General features: G+C 40.2%; 1 protein-coding gene across 3 annotated transcripts in view; it reads left to right on the plus strand.

The window, feature by feature from the left end:
* The window catches only part of LOC309715076 (serine/threonine-protein kinase PAK 3), a 50,416-nt gene that overhangs the window by 24,807 nt on the left and 3,877 nt on the right, over positions 1-21,732 (plus strand). For 2 of the 3 annotated variants that reach the window (XM_082547894.1, XM_082547893.1), the window contains exons 2-13: positions 9,724-9,917; positions 10,056-10,156; positions 12,507-12,660; positions 12,784-12,821; positions 15,676-15,738; positions 17,088-17,243; positions 17,325-17,499; positions 18,133-18,196; positions 19,209-19,257; positions 20,306-20,418; positions 21,185-21,302; positions 21,484-21,583. In XM_082547894.1, the coding sequence (XP_082404020.1) occupies positions 9,746-9,917; positions 10,056-10,156; positions 12,507-12,660; positions 12,784-12,821; positions 15,676-15,738; positions 17,088-17,243; positions 17,325-17,499; positions 18,133-18,196; positions 19,209-19,257; positions 20,306-20,418; positions 21,185-21,302; positions 21,484-21,583 (1,303 nt within the window). In that variant the 5' untranslated portion in view covers positions 9,724-9,745. The remainder of the gene's footprint in view (positions 1-9,723; positions 9,918-10,055; positions 10,157-12,506; positions 12,661-12,783; positions 12,822-15,675; positions 15,739-17,087; positions 17,244-17,324; positions 17,500-18,132; positions 18,197-19,208; positions 19,258-20,305; positions 20,419-21,184; positions 21,303-21,483; positions 21,584-21,732) is intronic. The other variant, XM_082547895.1, reaches the window with a different exon arrangement.

The raw sequence follows: 21,732 nt of genomic DNA on the forward strand, positions 1-21,732 counted from the left end.
GCGCGGCATCCCCAATTACGCCCACTGACCTACATAATTGTGTTGTTGTGTGTTAGTTTTTTGTGGTGTGATTTGCAGCTGACAGCCGAGAGCTGCAGCTAGAATAAATAGAATGGCTCTAACACCGAATCTGTGGTCCTGCCGTGTCTCAGTCATGCCACATAAACAAATGAAATGCGAGTAGAAACTAAACAAGTAAACGTCGACTGTTGACCGTTAGTTTGATGGTAAAAGTAGAATCAGGTGTTAGGGTGCTGCCTGTTTTTAAATTAAAACAAACATGTATCTAAGTCTGATCTTCAAAACAATCAAAGGAATAAATCATGGCATCAACAAGTGAGATTTATTGATTTTCATCAGTCTGAACAGGGTTACTTAATAAAACAAGACCAGTCACATTTCGTGTGACCTTGACATTGATCAGATTTTCACCAAAATTAATCAGCTCAAGCTGTTATTAATATCTGCCGTCACACAAAATTTGAACTTGATATCTTGAAAACTGTGGATGCTAAACTGCTAACAAACAGACAGAGAGACAAACATATTGCATGCTCCCTCCCTTCGGGGAGAGAAAAAACATTTGGAGCAAGGTTATTATAGTTAACTGAAAGCTAAAACTTGATGTGAAAAAAACATTTGAACTCACTAAAATAAAAATTAAAACTGCTTTCAAACTCAAGACCACTGTTACCCTCCACAGGAGTGGTTTAATTTAAGAAACCGTGGGTAATCTTTAAGCAACTAAAAGCCTCTCTCAAGTTAGCTAATGGTCATATTTGAGTCCACTATGATGAGAAGACTGGATTAAATGGTATATCTGACAGGGTTGCAAGGAGAAAACCCAGAACTTCACTAAAGGAACAGTGGTTTTCATCTTCTGTCTGTTAAAGATCACATGAGAAAGCCAGAAACATATTGGAAAGCCTTTGTCGACAGATGGGAACGAAAGGAAAACGTTGCATTTCCTGCAAAAGAACCTCAACCTTGGTGGTGTTAGTGACATGGGTTGGGTCTGATTTTACTGCATCTGGGTCAACGTGGTTTGGATTGTTCCTAAAGAGGAATACGTGAAATTCTTGTTCTTCTACCAATAGATATATTGTGAGAGGAACCTGAAGGGAAGAGTTCATGTCAGGAAAACCCCAAACATCCCAAATTTGAATGCGCCCGAGCATTAGAACAGGATACAGTTCCTGGAAGCCAAAGTGCAAGGCTGCATTTAGTTTAACTGCACAATAGGACATACAGTACTCGACATACTAAAGAGCTATTCTTTTTCTGTACATACATATGTATATAAGTAGCATTTCCCACAATTGATAAATGACCGGGTGTAATATTTTCATTTAATTTGTTTAATATTTATAATTTCTTTCCTATACATGTGGTTTTGTAGACTATGATCGGATGAAACAAGATCATACTCTGGCTCGTGTCTAATAATAGGTCAGTGATCAGAGATATTTCCAAACTGTGCTGTGCATTTTAAAAAAAGAAGAAGAAGGGAACAGAGAGCTCTATTACAAACACTGGATTGAAGTAAAACACCACGTTCTGTCTTAGAAAAGCTACTTGGATAGAAAAATATACTGTATGTGCATCAGCTGTGTTTCAGACCTCAGATCTCTGTGTTAATGGACATTTGAAGTGCTATTTCAAAGTGTATTTGAAAGCTGTTTCATTCATTTACTTTTTCCTTTGATATTGTGTAATCATGCTCTAGTTGGCATATTATGAGCGGGTATAAGCCTTTTTACTCACACGATTAAAAGATGTTCATAGCTTTCCCCCAAGGTGCGTGTATCCCCTAAAAATAGATGTTTTTTTTGTTTGTTCCAGTGAAACATGTGATTCTTTTTACCCTGGAAAAATAAACAAATGAAAGAAGTCTCACTCTTTGTGCAGGGAGGCATACTTTTGAATATGTTGTAAACCTGTCATCAGGCTCTTGATCAGGTATGGTTATTATATTATGGAACTTATATTAACTGTATTGGCATGACTATTAGAAGTGTGACAACATCTTTCTACATACAGCCAAACTTCCCCCACTGAAACATGAAACGAGGAATAAATTTGCACACCTCTGTCTCACCTGCCACCTGTTACAATAAAAGTGTGTGAGGCAGCTGTGACTTGTCCCTTTCATGAACCAGACGTTGGAGCTGTATGCAAAGCAGAGTTACAGAGTGTTGCAGTAGAAGCTTTAAACCAAAGAAGTGAAGCTTCATTTGACAAAAGTTGAAATGTCAGAATTTCTTTTGTGACTCGGGAATCAAGTCGCTGTCATGAGTTTTAGATGTGCTTTTGATGCTTTTACTTTTTCTTTTAAATGTTGAACAGTATTACATTAAATTGTAAAATTCACTTTACTAATGCAGAACAATAGAAAGTAAGAGCTGTAGTTTGAACATTTGCGAGCTTTAGAGGTGCTTGTGTGCGCATTTTGTTACTTTTAAGAGAGTGCACCCACTATCAATTCCAAGGTTTTACATATCACACATCATATATCCATTTTAATACAACCATGTCATTCTAAATTCAGTAAAAAGCCAAAATGCTGAAACGGTGTGTGCAAAAAATCAATAAATGGAACAAAAAAGAATATTTACCTTTACTGTTTCAGATGTCACCACTTATATTCTCTGTTTGATTTCACCAAACATGATACTGTGCTATATCCAAACATCTCGTGCCAGCTCTCAAGCACGGTGGTGAAGCAGTGATGATTTGAGCTTGTTTTGTAGCCACACGGTACCTTGGATGATCTGATATCCTCGTGTTGGTGTTGTTCCCAGACCATCATGAAAATGTTGTTCCAGGTTCAACATTGCAAGTGACCAATCACATTTTTGTGACGTTATTCTTTTGCGCGCCAAGCCATTCATGCATTTATGAAATTCCAATGTTGCAAGGACAATATCAATTCTGCTTACTGTTTATTAAAGGGTTACGGTTAGGGTCAGGGTCCGTTGATCGGTGGACAGAGGCGGTTTCACGCAGCTTTATTACAGTTTTTTGTTTTACGCCGGTTTTTCCCGAAGTCGCAAAAGTATGACGTCACAACATTCTGATTGGTCACTTGCAATGTTGATCCTGGAACAACATTTAGTATGATGATCTGGGAACAACACCAACACGAGGATATCAGATCAACCCGGTACCTTGCAGTCACTGAGTCCATGAACACTTTTTACCAAAGTATTCTAGAGCCTTACAGCTAAAACTTAGCTCGAGTTGAGTCATAACATAGGCCAGTGATCCCTCAAATACTAGCAACTGTACAAAATGATGGCTGAAAAGGAAAAGAATCAAAGTGGACCGGTCAAAATCTAAACCTCAACCTGATTGAAATGCTCCCTTAATAGAGCTATGTATAAGCACGTGCCTGTAAACCTTAATGAACAAACTCCCTTTTTTTTCAAAGACTGGTTCTACAAGCAAGCTTTAGAAGAGTGTGCTTACACACATCATTTCAAGTTGCGTTTACCTTATTTTAAGACCTGGTTAGGATGGGATCATTTGTTAGGTCCTGATATGTAAAACCTTCGAACTGACAGATGCCGTACTGTGTTTTTACCATGACTGTAGCTGTGTGCCTTTGCTTCCTGTGCTTATGTTGAGATAAACAATCTGCTGACTGCATTATCACATGTCCCTGTTCAGACATAGGAGTGGCACCAAGCTTCTCATCTGTCTGCAACAAACTGTCAGAAAGTGTTAATGTGGATGACAATCCAAGAACTGCCAAAAATAGGTTTTTAACTGTCAGTGTCAGTGCCTGAAGAAATAAGGATTTTCTGACTTACCTATTTACTGAAATATTGTACACCAAGTTTCAAAGCATAGTCACAGCCTTGTATTGATAAATGAAAACAGCCATTAATTTAGTTTGACCACGAGTCTTCTTTAACAGACATGAATGTCAGACATCGCTTCCCCTGCCCCCCAGTTGAAATGCAAGGGGATGACATATGGAAGCGGGCTACATGACTGCGGGTTTTCTTCTGATCTTGAGGGTCCAGCCACGGGGGAGACGGGCATTTGTGTAGTTACATGTTGACAGCTGTTATTGTGTGACACTGTGTGCGTCTGTAAAGTGAAATTTATCTGACCCTGTGTTTATAAAATGCAGAGTAAAAGTTCTGTACAGATGGAGCAAATAACAATGATGATGTGCAGCTTCGAAGTATCCCTCCTTCCTCCTTATCTTTTGACCGTCCTCAAGCTGTCTATCCCATCCCAAGTAATCAGCATCCTTCATAGAAGGACAGCCGAAGCCAAGTCAACCAGAGAGCGTGTCCTAATCAGGGGCATGGAGAGCTGAGCTTATGGAGCCCTCCCCCCACTGTGGGGCCATTACTGGGCTGCCATGGGCTCAAGATTAGAGCCTCTTCCTGTGGTTAGCCATTCAAATTCAGCATTAATGTTTGAAAGAGCAAGGAAAATGCCTACTCTTCATGGATATATCAATATTTTATAGAAGAGAAATGTGAAAACATCTCCAGTAATGTCTGTGCGGGTTTAGTGTTTTATCTTATTTCTTTTTAGGAGGCTTGCACATTTGTATATCGCTGTCAAAATGTCACATTTTTCTAAAGCAAGTCAAAAAGGATGACGCTGGGGGTGTAACTTCTGTCAAATTAACATGTCATGGATCATTGTTACAGCTGCAGTTCTCCTCTTCTGCATTTTGACTCAATTAAAAGTGAAACGATGGAAATCTGTCTTACAATCCTTTTTTCCCCGTTGCTGTTGTAGTCCAGCCTCGTACCAGTAAATTCAGTATCGGTAAAAGTCATTTGTACACTTGATGTATAAGAGACTGGGCTGTGTGTGTTTCAGAAATAGTAGCTGCTTGTTTCAGGGACAGTGTACTTACTGACTGCTTGCCTGCCTGTCAGTCTGCACAGTAAATAGGTCAGTGTTTTATGTGAGCGAAGAATCGGTAATGTCTGGGCCTTCATGAATCTGCCATCTTTAGCCGTTCAGCAGAACTGCCGGCAGGAAGGTGATAAGCTAAACAGCCATACAGCATTAGAGACCACATTTAGATTTGTAATATCTAACTGTGATGCTGCTGCTGCTGTTTTTGTTTGTTGTGCTCACTCACGACTGCCTGTCATTAAAATAAACAGAAGCATCCCGAAGAGGGTTTTGGGGATTTTTTTTTTTAGCCATCATTCAGCCACGTTGCTTTCTGAGGACAGTTCTTTCCTAACGTTATCATATTTATGAGCACTTCAATGTTTTTATATAAGTGGTGTGTGCTCTCGAGGAGGACACGAGTATTGATGAAGCAAAGGAGCCCTTTCAGACAGGTACTCGTTTCTAATAATCTGACAATATGTCAGCTTCACGTGTGACCGTGCACCTCTGAAAATTTGCCACAGTAAACCCACTTTTACTTTTGTGACATCACTCTGCCCAAACTGCTCGCAGAAGTTCCTTTAAATTGGTTTATTATTGTGTGCTGGAAAAAGTCTGAACAGATTCATCAGCTGTTCCGTAAATTGTCATCATCAGAGTGCAGACGACCCCGCTCATGTGCGTTTTAGTCGTCAGAGACACACCGACCTCTCCAAAGCCACCTAACTCCATCCATATATGTTGCTTTCTCCCACTCGCTCTAAAGCTTCACATCTATTACAGTGACATATTTTTTTTAACTAAACCTTTACATTACAGCAGGTATGTGACGGGTCAGGCTAATGAGACATAAGTAGTGACTGCAATCTGAAATTGGACAAAACATTAAAAGGAATAAGTCAGTGTATTGCTTCCAGCTGTTTCTATAAATATGCATTCCTGTGACTGTGTGTCATCCATGCTGATGATCAAAGTAACTATTAAAATAGTTTCACCAACACTTTTTTATATCACTGATGGGGACTGTGTAGGGTGTACCCAGCCTCTCGCCCTCTGACAGCTGGGATAGGCTCCATCCGCAGCCTGCCACTGTGAATTGCATAAGCGGATGGATGAGTTGTTGGGTAGAAGTCCATGTAACTGTATGTATTGTGAGCCCAATGCATCACGCATGCGTCATGGCTCCTTACTCCTCTGTTTAATAACAGAATGGCTATTAGAAGCCAACAGTTTTACAAATCCATGTCTGAAAAGGGGGAACAACTAACCCGACTAAACCTCAAGAACTCATTAGTTTTATGTTTGAAAAGTTCAAACTCTCCTGTCGTTGTTTGATGTTGTAACCACCGATTCTTCCCTCCAAGTTTTCAGACCAGATATTGACTCGACAGATTAGAGCCCCATCGCTGTTGGCAGGTCTCGCTTGTTTAATGCGCACGTTACTGAATCCACTTCTGTGCGTGACAGTAAAAGCAGTGTGACTTCTATCGAAGCAAAACTGATAGCAAAAAAAAAATGATGTTAACGGATTAACAGAGGCTTTAGTCGCAGCTGTGTGAGTCTTAACAGGACAGGGATGTTTGTGTTTTTGCAATGATCCATAGACAAGGTAGACAGACAGCTTGGATGCCACTTTGTGACACTAAATCACTTATAGTGCTGCACTTTTTCACCGATTATAAAAAATTATACCCCGTGAACTCTCTTAATAGGATAGATGACAGACAGTCAGCCGGTCTGGTTATGGATCATTTAGAAACGATCAGTAACTGTGATTGAGAAGCAAAGAAAAGGATATGAGGAGGAAAAAAATCAAAAGCTTAAATAAAAGTTTAGATGTCAAGTTCAACAGTATTTCCACACTCGCTGTAAGCCTGGTGCCACAGTATTAAGCCATAAAGCTTAATAATCCCTGCGATCCTTCAGCTAAATTTGGCTGATTGTGTCAGATTGCATACAAAGGTTACCAAACCTTGTCTTCCTTATTGCCTGGACAGCCGTGCTGTATACACGCCCTGTTTCTTTAATGTGTCCACATTGTGAATTTCCTCTGTAAATAGCAGAGTTTTGTTGGGTTTTGTTGTCAGTGACACGCCCAAACTCCAACCTTAGCAAACCTGTTTTTTGTTGTCGTCTGGAGTCTCGGATGGAAAGCGCCAGCATAGTGCTCCCCCACCAGCAATATATCTCATAAGATCTTTGAAATGCGGTATTAAAATAATAGCAACGACATAGTGGCGTTTTAAAATCATAGTATGTCTCTGGAGCTGACTGGTTATTCAAAAATAGTTGGTGCCTTCTAGCTAAGCCAGATCAAAATCTAATTTCAGTTAACCGTGAGTCACTTTTTTTTTTTTTTTTAACAGATCATTCTTGGGAAAGGGTGATTTAAAGGTTTCTCAGGGATTCAACTGATGTAACCTCTGTTAAAGGAAGATGCTGCAATATTATTTTTATCCCTATCTTCCAGTGGTGGAACGCTTCTTGTTTTCAGTTCTTGTTCATGTTCATGTTTTACATTTCAACTCTACATTCATCTACAGCGAGCTGGGCTGCTATTGAATGCCAGCAGTGTGCATGGGCTGATATTCGCCAAATAATTTCCGGCAGTCGTTGTTGAATAGTTAATCTAATTGAAAAGATCGCAGTGCGAGCTATCACGTCACTAGCAGAGGAGAATACCAAATGCTGTCTAATTAATTAGACATAAAGATTATGTTGGCAGCTTTTATCTCAGATCCATGTTTGATCTCCAAGCTTTTATTCAATGTAATATAAACTTTCACATATTTTGTAGTTTGTTTCTTACGAGTCATAAACTCAATTCCTTACACATTAAAGCATATTGGTAATGTTATGCAACGGAAGAACATGTTTAATGTTTAAATGGAATAATGAAATCTGTTTACTGAATCCGTTGGATGTTTACATTCAATCAGCAGTTAACAGGGAAACAGTTAATGATGATGTTGTTTTTGTGGGGTTTTTTGTTCTTAATCTGACATGTTTCTGAGGTAGTTACTGCACAGTTAAATAAACAAACAATGAGCATGTTTTGAGAAGCCTTGATTTGTGGTTCTGGTGTCCTGCCCAAACAGGTTTATGATGAAATGACACATTACTGACAAATCCCTTTCACAACAAGACAAGAATTTGAGGCAGCAGATGGAGATAGCCAGAGGTATTGTGTAATAACGCTGGTAACTGTCAAAATCTGATGAAACGGTGGCTTCTTATCATGTCGCATCGTTCCACTAATCAAGTTCTTTTATTCCAAACCAGTTCTTTTGGGACGTTAGGGAAGAGTGCAGCGTGATCTATCAAACTGTGCCTAGTGGAGGAGGAGATGGTTAAGTACAATTGTAAAGGCCACCACGAAGGCACGTGTGTGATTCGTCAAAGGCAAGGCTCGCTGTGTAAAAGCTTGAGAGCGTGTCTTTGTTCGCTTATGTAGGTCTCAAGCAAGGGGGCGGCCCACATGGATGGCCTGCTTTCTGGGATGCCTGTGCTGCACATCACATGATGGGCTTGGCCTCAGGGTGCGGCACTCAAGGAGTCTAAGATGTGTAGATGCAATGGGTAGATGGAAGATTAGAGCATGAGTGATGGAAATATTTACTCTTGCCAGATTCTCTGAGAATCAGTTCTTGGTTGTTGAGTCAACCTTTAAATCTAAATTAGATTTAAATCTGCCGTGCAAAATATCAGCCGTGTCCACATAGGAAGAATTAAGTGTACTAGTACTGTTACTTATATTTAACCAGGAAGTACTCCTGAAATCAAATCTCTTTTACAAGGGAGAAAATCAGAAACATAATCAGAATCCTTAAGGAAATTATATGGTTACAGTTGCTCCAAGACAATAAGGACAGTAACAGACTGAACTAAATGAAATAATACAATAGATTACAAAGCTACAAAATATAAGAAATAGCTGTAATATATAGAAATAGAACTTTTAAATATCAAGAAACATTGTGACTCCTTAAACCCTCAAGAAATTAATCAATTAGTTTTAATAATTGTTACCTTATCCATCACTTGAAGGGCTGATGGTTTGGTCCCGCAATCACTCCACATACCGAAGTTTTGCTTACCAAGACACTGAAACTCCTGATGGCTGTTGGACTTCTTGCATGGCAGCTTAGCTGTTACTATAACACTATAGCACTGTAAAGTGCTTTAAGTACCACTGAGGTAGAAAAATGTAAGTGCACACCATTTGCATGAACATATTAATATAAAATACCACTATGGATTGTTTTTTTTACTGTGGCTTTTCTACTGTAAAACTGCCCCTTAAACTCCATGGCTTGCTCCTGACCTTAATAAAGATCAATCAGGCATAGCTTCTTCATGAAGTCATGCGCAGCCACAATCCTGGCAGATCAGCTGATCTCACTGCCAGTCCATATTAGATGGGGTGTGAGCCGATGGCCTACACGACCTACAATTTTAGCCTGTCCACGGGTGCTGTGCATCAGCAAACCGCTTTGCAACCCACCAGCTCCTTCTTTTCATGTTGTATCTGACTTACTCATTGACATTACTCATTGGTGTTACTGATACCTGCTCCCTTTTACACAGCAGGTCTTGGTGAACCAGAACACCTAATATGTACTACAAATGGAAATAATGCTTTTGTGTATAAAAAATGGTATTCCTCAGTTTAGCAAACTTAACATTGTTGTGTATTATGCATAGGGCTAAGTGCAAGTGAAATTCAAAGCTAAGATCAGTGCAGAGGGTTTTTGTAGCTTTCATCACCTGCTGCTGTTTGAGTTCTTACTGATCTATACATAGACTTTTTCACACTGAGCTCCTACACCTCTCTCCTTCTCTCTTTCCCAGGGCATTGTGAGTGCTACTAAAGATGTCTGATAGTGTTGATATTGAAGAGAAACCACCAGCCCCCCCCTTGAGAATGAACAGTAGTTCCCGAGACTCTTCATCAGTGAATCACGCATCCAAACCGCTTCCAATGGCTCCTGAAGAGAAAAACAAGAAGGTCCGCCTGCGTTCCATCTTCCCCGGGGGAGACAAGAGTGAGTATCCTTCTCAACATGTCGCCTTCAGGCTCAGCAGCACATTGGATCACATGGTTTACTTGTTTCCTGTGTGTAAAGAAAAAAAATAGATGTCATAAATGAGCTTGTAAGCAGATTTTTGTCAATTTCCTTTAGCAAACAAGAAGAAAGAGAAGGAACGTCCTGAGATATCCCTACCCTCAGACTTCGAACACACCATTCATGTTGGCTTTGATGCTGTAACAGGAGAATTCACAGTGAGTATCGCTTTCACCCGATGATCAGGCATATAAATGAGGACAGATGTGCTTCTAAAATTCACCTCTCATTTGAAAGCAAACTTACAGGCACACATTTCAAAATTCACATTTCCCTAAATTGATAGAGTCAGCTAGTAATTAAATTTCCTCCACATAGGTTTGGTAATACAAGTGACCCGAATGACAATCACTCGAACCTATCAAGTGAAACCTGCACTTGATTCCTTCAGTGTTTCCTGGTAAATTACATTTTAGGTCCAGGTAATGCCAAAGACAATAGACTGTCTTTGGCATTACCTAGTTTGTGATTCAGTAGAGCAGTTCCAGCACAGATTTTTAAATGCAAAGGTAATTATTCTAATTATTTAAAGCTTTACAGATGTATGAATACAATTTACTACTCTGTGGTGAATTTTGAACAGTAAAAACTACAGTCTTGGGTAAAACTAAGTTCACCACATTATTCAATAACTCGGGGAACCACCTGTAATAGCAATAATGTGAAGTAATTGTATGTCTCTCACATCATTGTGGGGGAATTTTGGCCCACTCTCCTTTATGTTCCTTCATTTTACTGAAGTTTGCGAGCATTTAATTAAACGCAGCTCTATTAAGGTTCTGCAAAAGCATTTTATTCAGGTTGAAGTCTAGACTTTGACTTGGCCACTGCGACACCTTTTTTATTTTTTTATTTTTCAGCCATTCTCTTGTAGATTCATTGCTGTGCTTGGGATCATTGTCCTGTGCCATGACCCAGTTTCTGTCAGACAGCCTCACATTTGACTCTAGAATATTTTTTGCTATACCAGAGAAGTTTTTAGTCGAATTAATGACTAAAAAACAAGCCCCAAATGTGGTGCTGTGCATTATGGCCAGGCATCTCCACGTTGGTTTCCCTTGTCCAAAGGACATTGTTCCCAAAGTCTTGTACTTTGTAAACCTAAACTATCCCGCCGTGTTCTTATTAAAGAGAAAAGGATTTCTCCTGGCAACCTTTCCAAACAAGCCATACTTGTTCAGTCTTTTTCTGATTGTACTGTCATAAACTTTAACATTTAACATGCTGAGGCCTGTAGAGTCTAAGATCTAGCTCTTAATTTTTTGTATGGTCTGACCTTGGGATGAATTTGCCAAATTGTGGGGCTGTGTTAACACACATTTGAATGCTCCAGACCAGCAAACTGCTAAAACTTGTGTTTTTTTATAGATGTGCTCACACTGGCTGATAACCAGCTCATCAAGTGCACTTTATTAGCAGCACCTGGCTGCATAACAGTTCTTTTGGAAGCAGTAAGGGTGTACTTATTTTTTCACAGGACCATGCGGACTCCTGTGTGTACAACAGTTGTTTTTATTGCACTCTTTGCATTTGGTTAGCATCTTTGGTGAGATTCTCGTTAATGGGAAAAGTATTAAAAAGATGCAGTAAACGATAAAAACAACATATTAACATATTCGTACACCCACTCACTCATAATAACAGAGATACATATATTGAACCTAGACTAGTTTGACAGTGCTGGGAATAAACTACTAATGCAAAGTCTAGTCTAGTCTGTCCTATACTAAAAAATAATTGTAGGAAGTTTGCGTCTTATCATCACAACCCTATAAAAACGTCCTTACACTAAGGATTACATATTCGGGACTATTTGACTACCAAATGTGCAGCACAGGACCAGTAACAAATAGTTCCTTGTTCATTTAAAAGCTATGTGCCTGTGACACACAGAGCTCTTTTAAGAGTTTTGAAGCAGCCACTTTTACTTGTTTCAGGGTTTTCAGGGAGAATAAAGTACATCGCTCTCGATTTTTCCCTTGATCTCCCTCCAAGTATGATTTCTTTTTTTTAACCTCCATTGCCAGCCTTTTTTCCTCCAGCAGCTGATTTGCTTTTAATAGTAAAAATGTGCATGAGTTTACAAAGCTGACATGAAAGAAAGCCATTGTTGACGGATATTCACTTCCCATTAAAGATAAAAAAGAATTGTCTCAAAAGATTATTTTATGCTCCGAGTAAAGAAAGCAATAATGCTTTTATACTAACCAATTAAATACAAGGATAAAGCTAGCGGCTTTCTTTTAAAATTCATTTCTTATAAAAAGCTAATCAATTTTTGTTGTTAACTGGCAATATAAAGAATATTTATTTACATGGAATATTAAGGATCTTTTTATTTAATCGATGTGTTTCAAATTGTTGATCACTGAGCTTTAGTGATCAAATATACCATGACGTTAAAAAATGTGAGAAAAGCCTACATAAACATTTTGTGTTTCTCTCAGACACAGATTGATCCTTTTGTCTCGAGATGCTTTAACCTGTGGCCTCTGTCTCTTTGTAAAGGGCATCCCAGAGCAGTGGGCACGGCTCTTACAGACCTCGAACATCACCAAGCTGGAGCAGAAGAAGAACCCGCAGGCCGTGTTGGACGTCTTGAAGTTTTATGACTCCAAAGAGACCGTCAACAACCAGAAGTACATGAGCTTCACTTCAGGAGGTAATCTCACCTAAATACTCATGGAAAATGTCAGTTAGCAATATAAAAGGCTAAAAGATCTGCATCTAATACAAAAGATTTTCAGTATGTTGTTTTAAAAAAAATGTCTTCTTTTCATTTCAGACAAGTCAGCACATGGGTACATAGCAGCAAACACTCTGGTGAGTTCTTGTAAACCTTCTTTGGTCACTGTTTGTGGTTTTCTATGACTAAATAATTTATTTAGAAATCATAATCTAACAGAGTTTATGCCAGTTGCTCTCTTCATATCCCTGGACTTATTACGATGGTATATCAAATCTCTGACCCATAGCCAGAGCCACGATCTCTGCAACATTTTATTGCTTTCAAAAATGTCTGATTAATGGATGCAGGCAAATAAATTCTTATAACTTATCGAACAGTGTAATCATTTAACAGGTAAGTTGCAATATTAGGTGGTTTATTTCTTTGTCCTGATGCTCAGAGTATTAATGTGCCTCTCCACCTACACCCCAGTAAATCTTCATCACTTCACCCTCGCTGTCTCTTTCTGGGATTTTCTAGAATAGACCGTGTTACTTTAAGGCACGTTCTCTTCACACAGCCTTCTCGCTCTAATGGACAGAGTGTGCGTGTTCCCCTCTGGAGGCTTACTGCCATCACTATGTGGCATAATTCCCTGATTTTTGCATACATGACAAACACTCTTGCAGCTCCCGCATAGAAACGATGGCTGCTGCGAGAGCCACCACTGAGCTTTGTTTATTTTTCCAATCGACTTAACCAGATTTTGAAATAGACGGAGCTTCAACTGCATCTAGAAGGACTCCCGCTGTGCTGACCTCATTCCTGACTTTGACCAGAGTAATCTATGCTTTCTGCACGCTGGGTGAAGAAGTGGAATCCGAGTCTGTTTAGTAGGATTTGCTGCCCCGGGCAAACTACGCTGGGATCTCTTCATGCAAAGCTATTGCTTGATACAGCTGTATGCCTGTGAAGGGCAAATGGGTGTGGCAGTCCATCTAAAAGATTGTGTGAGTGAGCACAGTAAGGCTATTCTAAAGCATCTCAATCTTGGACCGTCACAGTGCTCAACAGCATGCAGAGGTGACTCAGCTATCGGTCATAGTGCCAATTTTAAGTCTTAAGGAAACAGAATTACAGGAACGTTGCCAAAAACTCCTCTATTGAAGAAAGTCCTCATCAGCTACAGTACCTCATATTATTTCAACATCACTTTATGCAGAAAAATATGCGTTTGCTGTAAGCAGCTCTGTCTACAGCCAGAAGCGACCATGTTTAAATGGGTGCACTGCACAGATACAGATGCCTCTAATTACTGTGAAGTAATCTCTAATAAAATGACTAACTGCACATTGCTACAACAGCCTTTGTCTCCATCTAACTGTCAGTCAAAGCAGCTGCACTCCTAACTTTGGGCGTAAACAAAAATCCAGCTTCTTTTTTTGTACCAGGTTGTAAACATAATTATTTCTGCTGTAATGTTGAGCATTTTAATGTGGAAGTGTGCAGCAATTTACTTTGCAGCCTCAAGTGGTGATTAGAGAAACTGCAGCTTTTGCTATGTTGGTTTCATATTTTAGCACGTAGAGGTTGCTACCCATAATAATAATAATAATAATAAAATAAAAGAAAAACCCTATTCAATGTCTATATCTAAGATTTTCATTTGAGCTCTTTGAACTTCAGTTTGAGCCCGCGGTGTCTGCCTGACCTTGACTTTCGCTCAGCATACATATATAGCTGCATATTTTGGCAGTACAGACATCGTGCTGCATCCAAATCCAAGATTTGGTCAGGCAGAAATTCACGAGGAATTTAAAGTGCCAAACGTTATCCCCAGAGTCCTCCTTTATGAGACATTAGATACACCCCAGAGATTATTTTGGCAGCAATGATTACTTTGTGCTTTTTTTTAATTGTTAATAGAAATTACATTAGTGAAATGAAACAGTCAAAATAATTTGACACATTCTCAGGAGACATTGCCTGTCCTCAGTTTTCTTGGCTCTTAATTGTTGCTTTAAGTGATTCATGTTTGGGTTTTCCTTCTTTATTGGAGCTTTTTAGGAATCTCTCCCAGTTAGCCAACCGTTGAGTCATATGGTATAAGGCCACTTCACCTTAGCTTCCTTTTATTACGAGTTTGTCAACAAATACCTGTCGCTAAACCGCTGTTCGTGTTACTACATTCATAACAGGAGCGTGGGTTATATCTCACATTGCACTGGCTGTTTTCATCACTTGTGTATTGATGTTGTTACTGTAACGTCTGATACTTTGAAATCCAGCATGGTTGGTGCATGGGTCTTTTTTTTTTTTTTTTTAAATGAGAAGAATAATATTTCATGCAGTTTGGTTGTGCTCACACAAAACGTGCATTCTGTGGATGGTTAATTGAGAGAAGAGTTTCCCAGAGGCTTTGATTTTTATCAGCAGCGAGTAGTGATTATGCTCGAGTATCTACAACAGTTACAAACTCCATCGACATTCCTGGCTGCCAGCTAGTGCAACATGACTGCGAAAAGTACTAGTCGTTTACTTAAACACAGTACTCTCGGGTTTCAAAGTAAATATAGTGGAAAGACATATTTTTGACACATCACTCTGCCTTGTGTGTGTGCGTGTGCTTGACTAGACTGGGTGTCATTCAGCTGCGATCTCATTTTAGTTGAAAAGGTTGGTTCATCACAGAATCAGACATTAGGCGCATACATGCATCTGCTCAGGATAATGTTATTGTCAGTACTGTAGTGTCCAAATATGATGGTTATATAACATAAAAAATAATAATAAAAAGACAAAGATTGTTCAGGACTTCAGTGCCATGGACAGGTCTCAGGTGACGTAGTATATCTCTATCATGTCCTTTCCTCTTGCTGGCTGTGGGATATAATGCACGGACATGACGTCCACCTCTGCCCCCTCCACCCTCTCCTAAAGTTCACATAGTCTTACACATGTGTGGGTTTGTTTTGAGTAAATCCTCCCATTTTCAACCTTCACATTCAGAACCGGCTGCTGTCATCTGGGCCTCCTGTCAGCCTTAGAACCTGCAGCGCATTATTTGACAAGGTAACTCCTCCATATTACTATCCACATGACTTATCTCTGCATTGGCCTTGAAGCTAAATTCAACTATTTGACCTCCTACTATTGACTATGCCATCTGGCTAATGCAAAATGCACACAATATTTCATTATGAAAGCATCATCACTCTCTGCACTGAGATTTCACGGGGGATTGATTGGATCTTTTTGTTTTTGATGTTCCAGATATATTTGTCATCTACCACAAAGAGCATCTGTTAATTCTTTTTTGACTGGATCGTGTAGCAGAGCAGTGGCGCATGCCACAGAGGGTTGTGATGACTGTCAAACTGCATGTATGAGCTCATACTCCTGAAAATTTAATCCAGTAATTTGCCTGTAACTTCATCACCATTGTAGACATTACCGCATGGCTCCCTTGCTGGCTAACTGCTTACAATTAGACAGACAGCCTTTCCTGTACTGCAGTCTTGGCCCAGCCCACTTTGGAGCAGGTCAGAGGCCCAGTATGTCTGAACGAAGGACTGAGACTTTTCCCTCAGCCAGACCCTTTCCCTTTAATCACTAGAACTAAGCTGCACTGCTTCATTTATGCATGACAAGACTTGAAATAGATGAAGTGTTTCCATTCCATAAGAGGAAGATGATCCAAGGCAAGTAGAGTTTTGGATTAGAGGGGGAAAAGGCTGAGCATTAGACATAATAAATATGTCTGGGGCTTATTAATCACACTTGTTAAAAGGTAACTCCCACATCAACGGTATGTCTGCAGCTCACCACCATGCTGCACACTGCTGCAGTATGCTATCTCTTACAGTCAAATATTTAACAGTTTGTTACTTAAAAAATTCATTCTCATGGCACACCTTACCAGTCCCCACAACTCCAAATGCTTCTGATAAACTGCACTGGATGCCACCTCACTCTTCTCTCTTTAGCTCACACCTGACTTATTCTTTCCTTTGCTATTAACTTTTTTTTTTCTGACAATTAATCCTGATTTGTTTTTGCTGCTTTCATGTGAGTGACACTGAAAATTGTTTTGGCTTCATGCTAATCGCAAGCTAACTTAAAATCAGTTTTGAATGCTATCTTTATTAGTCTCGGCGTACTTTTGGCCTTTAGTAATCTGATTATGTATGTATGTTGCACAGAATCATTTTGAACCTGAACTGGCCAAGAATCAGATCCTGCACTTTGGCTGGTTTGGGGTCTACAGACTGTTCACAAATAGCAGTAACAAAGAAAAACTGTAAAAGGAAAAAACAATGGATACGTTTAAGAATCTGCACTTTTCTTTTCATTCTCTTACTTTCATTCACTGGCACATACATCTACATACATCCACACTGACTTCTAACTCTACCCTCCAGGGTGCCAAAACATCAACAACAGAACCCCCGATTGCTCCGCCTGTGTCAGAGGAGGAGGATGAGGAGGAAGAGGAGGAGGAAGAAGAAGAAGACGAAGAGGACGACGACGATGAACTGCCCCCGGTCATTGCCCCTCGACCGGAACACACCAAATCTGTTAGTTGGCATCGTGCGCTTTGCAGAATTGTTGCGCTGTGATACCTCTGCAACTCCTTTGATATCTTGCCTCTCTTGCAGATCTATACGCGCTCCGTCATGGATCCACCAAAGCCTCCCACCCCCGTGAAAGAGGTGCTGACTCCACCGGAGTCACAGGTCCAGCCGGAGAACACGCCCAACACAATGTATCGCCATACCGACCGGCAGAAGAAAAAGTCCAAAATGACGGACGAGGAGATTCTGGAGAGACTCAGTATGTACAGTTACAGCTCCATGTTCTTACGCTCTGCCCTCTCCACACTTCTGTGGATAAATTTAGGAAAGACAGCCTCATCTATTTGCCCAAAATCAGTCGCATTCAATGTCATTGTCAAGCACAAAAATATAAAATATAAACTCCTTTGAGGTTAAAATCTGTATATTCATTATAACAACTCTGAGGATGTGACCATTTGTGTTCGGCACTAGCTAATGCTCTGATGTGTATCTGTGTCGATTTGTGTCAGTGTGTGTGGCCTGAGCTGTGCGCTGTACTGATTTAAAAAGAGAGGCTGAATGTTTGGTTTCCAGTAGCTGTTTTCCATATATTACATCTAGTACACAACCTCTATATTTGGTAGAATAATTCAAAAGAACATGGAATAGTGGATTTCTCCCATCTCTGCAATGCAACTTTAGCTGAAATACCCAGAAAGCTCTGTGTATTAGATGTGAGTGTACATAAGCTCTCTGTGCAGGGTCTGCCTGAAATGAAAGGCCATAAAAACATTTCCTTTTTTTCTTTTTTGTGTGCCTGTGTGTGTTTGGATGAAGCGTCTCCTGACAGCGTGCACTGACACACACAGTACAGGACAATCATTATATATCTGCTTTCTCTCTGTCTCAGGGAGTATTGTGAGTGTGGGGGATCCCAAAAAGAAGTACACACGCTTCGAGAAAATAGGACAAGGGTAAGTCTTTCCATGATCATCAACCAGCCGTCACAGTTACTGAAATAGAGCAATTTCAGGAACAGCCAGCCTCTGCAGGAGATGGGGAGCTGTAGTGACCACTTCAGGGGGGCAGAGGCAGAGGGGAACTTGGCTGAATTACTGGAAGAAAAATAAGTAGAGAGGAAATGAAAACTCTATCCCGAAAAGGCCAAGAGCCAGATTAGCTCTGCCATTTTGTGTCTCTCCCTTTATCTCTCCTTGTCTTTTGTTCTTTTTAACACTGTGGCTTTCTGTCACTCTCCCTGTACATATGCACAGATAAAAGTGGTGTTGCTGTTATCGGCTCTGACGCGCTCACCTTTTCCATATTGGATCAGGAAGCTTTTATTTAAACAGTAGATGATTGTATATTTATTCTTTGTCAGGCTGACTTAAAATGTGCCTCATTATTCAGAGTTGTACAGGTGTAGCTGACAGCAAGAGACAGAGGGGGAAAAACAAAGCCTCAATTCACAGTGGAGGTTTTTTCTTGTATTACAAGTTATGCTTCCTAATAAGGACAGATTGGCTGCATACCATTCCTTTGAGCAGCTATTGGAAGCAAGTGTGTGTGCTTGTCATTGCTAAGGTTTAAATTAGGAAATCTAGCTCATTAAGAAGAAGAAAAAAAACATCTCTGGCATGAAGTGTGGACTTTTCCCCCTCTATGTTAATTCACAATTTCATAACATCATTAGAATACAACTTAATTTGAGACTTCTCTCCATATCAAAAGAAAAGGAAAAGGGAAATTTGGTCATATTAACACACTACAGTTAGCATCTGCTGATGCAACAGTGCAAAGGTCCAGGAGATAGTGACTCTGAACATGAGATCAGTCTGATGTAATGCAAGTAAAACCTGATTTATACAAGTCTGCCCTCGGGGCTTCTTTGTCACACCTCATATTTTAATCCTGAAGGTCTCTGAATAATGTAAAAAGTCACCACTATTTGCAGTGCTGGTGTAATTTTGATCTTGTGTTTTGCAGAGCGTCCGGGACTGTGTACACTGCCATCGATATAGCAACCGGCCAAGAGGTATAACAGACTGTAAACTGCTCAAAAAATGTAAAGGAACTCTTTATAATCAGAGTACAGCATCAACCCCCAAAACAGGAATCGTTTTACAGGTGGAGGCCACTGACATTTTTCCCTCCTCGTCTTTTCTAACGTTTTTTTTCCCACTAGTGTTGCATTTAGAATGAAGTGATACCTGAACCCTTCATAGGTTGCACGGGTAATCCCCCAGGATGACACATCAGTATGTGCTATTAACAGTCTTAAGAGCATGGAGGAGATTCCTGGACATAGGCAGTTCCAGGATGTAGGCGAGCTGGACAGGGCCGTAGATAGTCCCAAACCTAACAGCTGGACCGGTATCTGCTCCTTTGAGCAAGGAGGAACAGGATGAGCACTGCCAGATCTACAAAATGACCTCCAAAAGGATGCTAGCGTGAATGTCTCTGACCAAAACAATCAGAAACAGACTATATTGTCAGACCCTATGCTGGTGCAGTGGGTCCTGGTTGCCTCCTGGTGCACGACAAAACCCAGCAAGAGTATGCAGGCAATACCTAGATGAATGATCCCACGTTTGCCTGACCTAAATCCAATTGAACACCTCTGGGATGTTATGTTTCAGCCCATTCAATGCTGCCAGGTTGTACCTCAGACTCAGTGATGCCTTGGTCCAGATCTGGGAGATCTCCCGGGACACCTTCGTCTCATTAGGAGTATGCCCCAGTGTTGTCAGGCATGCATACATGCACGTGGGGGGCACACAAACTGTTGAGTAGCATTTTGAGTTTCTGCAGTGACAGTTCAGCAGAATAGATTAGCCTGCCGCATCAGTGTTTCACTTTGATTTTCAGGATCTTTGATTTCAGCCGTCTTTAAGTTGATAATTTCCATTTCCGTCAAACGATGCGGCATCCTTATCCAGCAAGACGTTTTGTTTTTGAAATGTTCCTTTCATTTTTTGAGGAGTTTATTTAACAACATTAACATTCTGTATATTGTTTCTTTTTCCTTACCGAGCCATCGGGGAACTTATTGTACACCCAGTATATCTTGTCTGTTTTCTCAGGTGGCCATTAAGCAGATGAACTTGCAGCAGCAGCCCAAGAAAGAGTTGATCATCAATGAGATCTTGGTGATGAGGGAAAACAAAAACTCCAACATAGTGAACTACCTTGACAGGTTTGATTTCACCTGTAGAGTCACAGAAATAAGTAGAAAGATTTATGCTTCTGTGTTAAATCTACACCGTAGGTGTAATGAGTTAATTATGGTAATTAATTATAGTTGTTAATTTCTTCATTGGACACAGTTAAAGCTTGATGAGCTGAAGAGTCGTAGTGGAGATTTTTTCTTCTTATTCCAGCCTCACGTTCTATGCAGTCACCTGCTTACTACATATATGTTGCTAGTTCCAATAACCAAACATTACACTACAATTTAATATGGATTTACTGTTATTACTTAAGTTTGCAAGTAAACTTACCCAGTGTATAAATATAACTTTGCCAGTAGCAGCTGATCTGTGATCAGAACAAAGTTGATGCAGTTGACTGTAGAGTGATTTTGGCCTAGTGTGTATTATAGTTACCTTAATGACATTGAAAAATCCTCTCAGCCTTCTTTTCTTCCTCATCTCCTCCTCTTTCTTGCTGTTCTTCTTCAAATGGTGGTCTCATTTCATCTTAAGACATTACTGACACCTAGTGTTGTAAAACCGTATAAGCATTCAGCAAGGGCACTCAGCTCATGCAGCTTTCGAGCATCTGTTCCACTCGGCTCCTTTTTTCTTTTGCTTTATGTCCCTTTGTCCACAGCTAGCGGTAACGTGCTTTAGCTCTTGCTTCTTGTCGTAGACTGCTCTGTCATCTCATTTTCTGGGCAAGGCTTGAGACTCGATTTGCCAAAGAAATATTAAATATGTGTTTCTCACTTTCTCTTTTATTAGTTACCTGGTAGGAGATGAGCTTTGGGTGGTGATGGAGTATTTGGCTGGAGGCTCGCTGACAGATGTAGTGACTGAGACCTGCATGGACGAAGGCCAGATTGCAGCAGTCTGCAGAGAGGTAAGAAGCCAAGTTTAGATCAGCAGTACTGCCAGATGACCCTAATATTAAGGTGGACTCATGTAGACAAGTTTACGCATTTTACCCAGCCTAGAGAAAAGGACCGTCTACGTCTAAATTTTTCCTGAACACGGACTTTCTTTCGTAGGTGAAGTTAGTAATGGGTTTTTTTTCTCTTCAGTGTCTGCAAGCTTTGGACTTTCTACACTCCAATCAAGTTATCCATAGAGATATAAAAAGTGACAACATCCTCTTAGGGATGGATGGATCCGTGAAGCTGAGTAAGCATTTATTCATTTTATTCAATAAACTTTGGCTTTGGTGAGGAGTATGATCAGGTTTAGAGACACTGTGTTGTGTTAAATGAAAGACTGCTGGGATCAAATAAAAAGAATAGAAATGCACGACTCAATGTTAAAACACCCTTGCG

This window comes from Aulonocara stuartgranti (assembly GCF_965226115.1).
Source record: "Aulonocara stuartgranti genome assembly, chromosome: 10".
Classification (NCBI taxonomy): Eukaryota; Metazoa; Chordata; class Actinopteri; order Cichliformes; family Cichlidae; genus Aulonocara; species Aulonocara stuartgranti.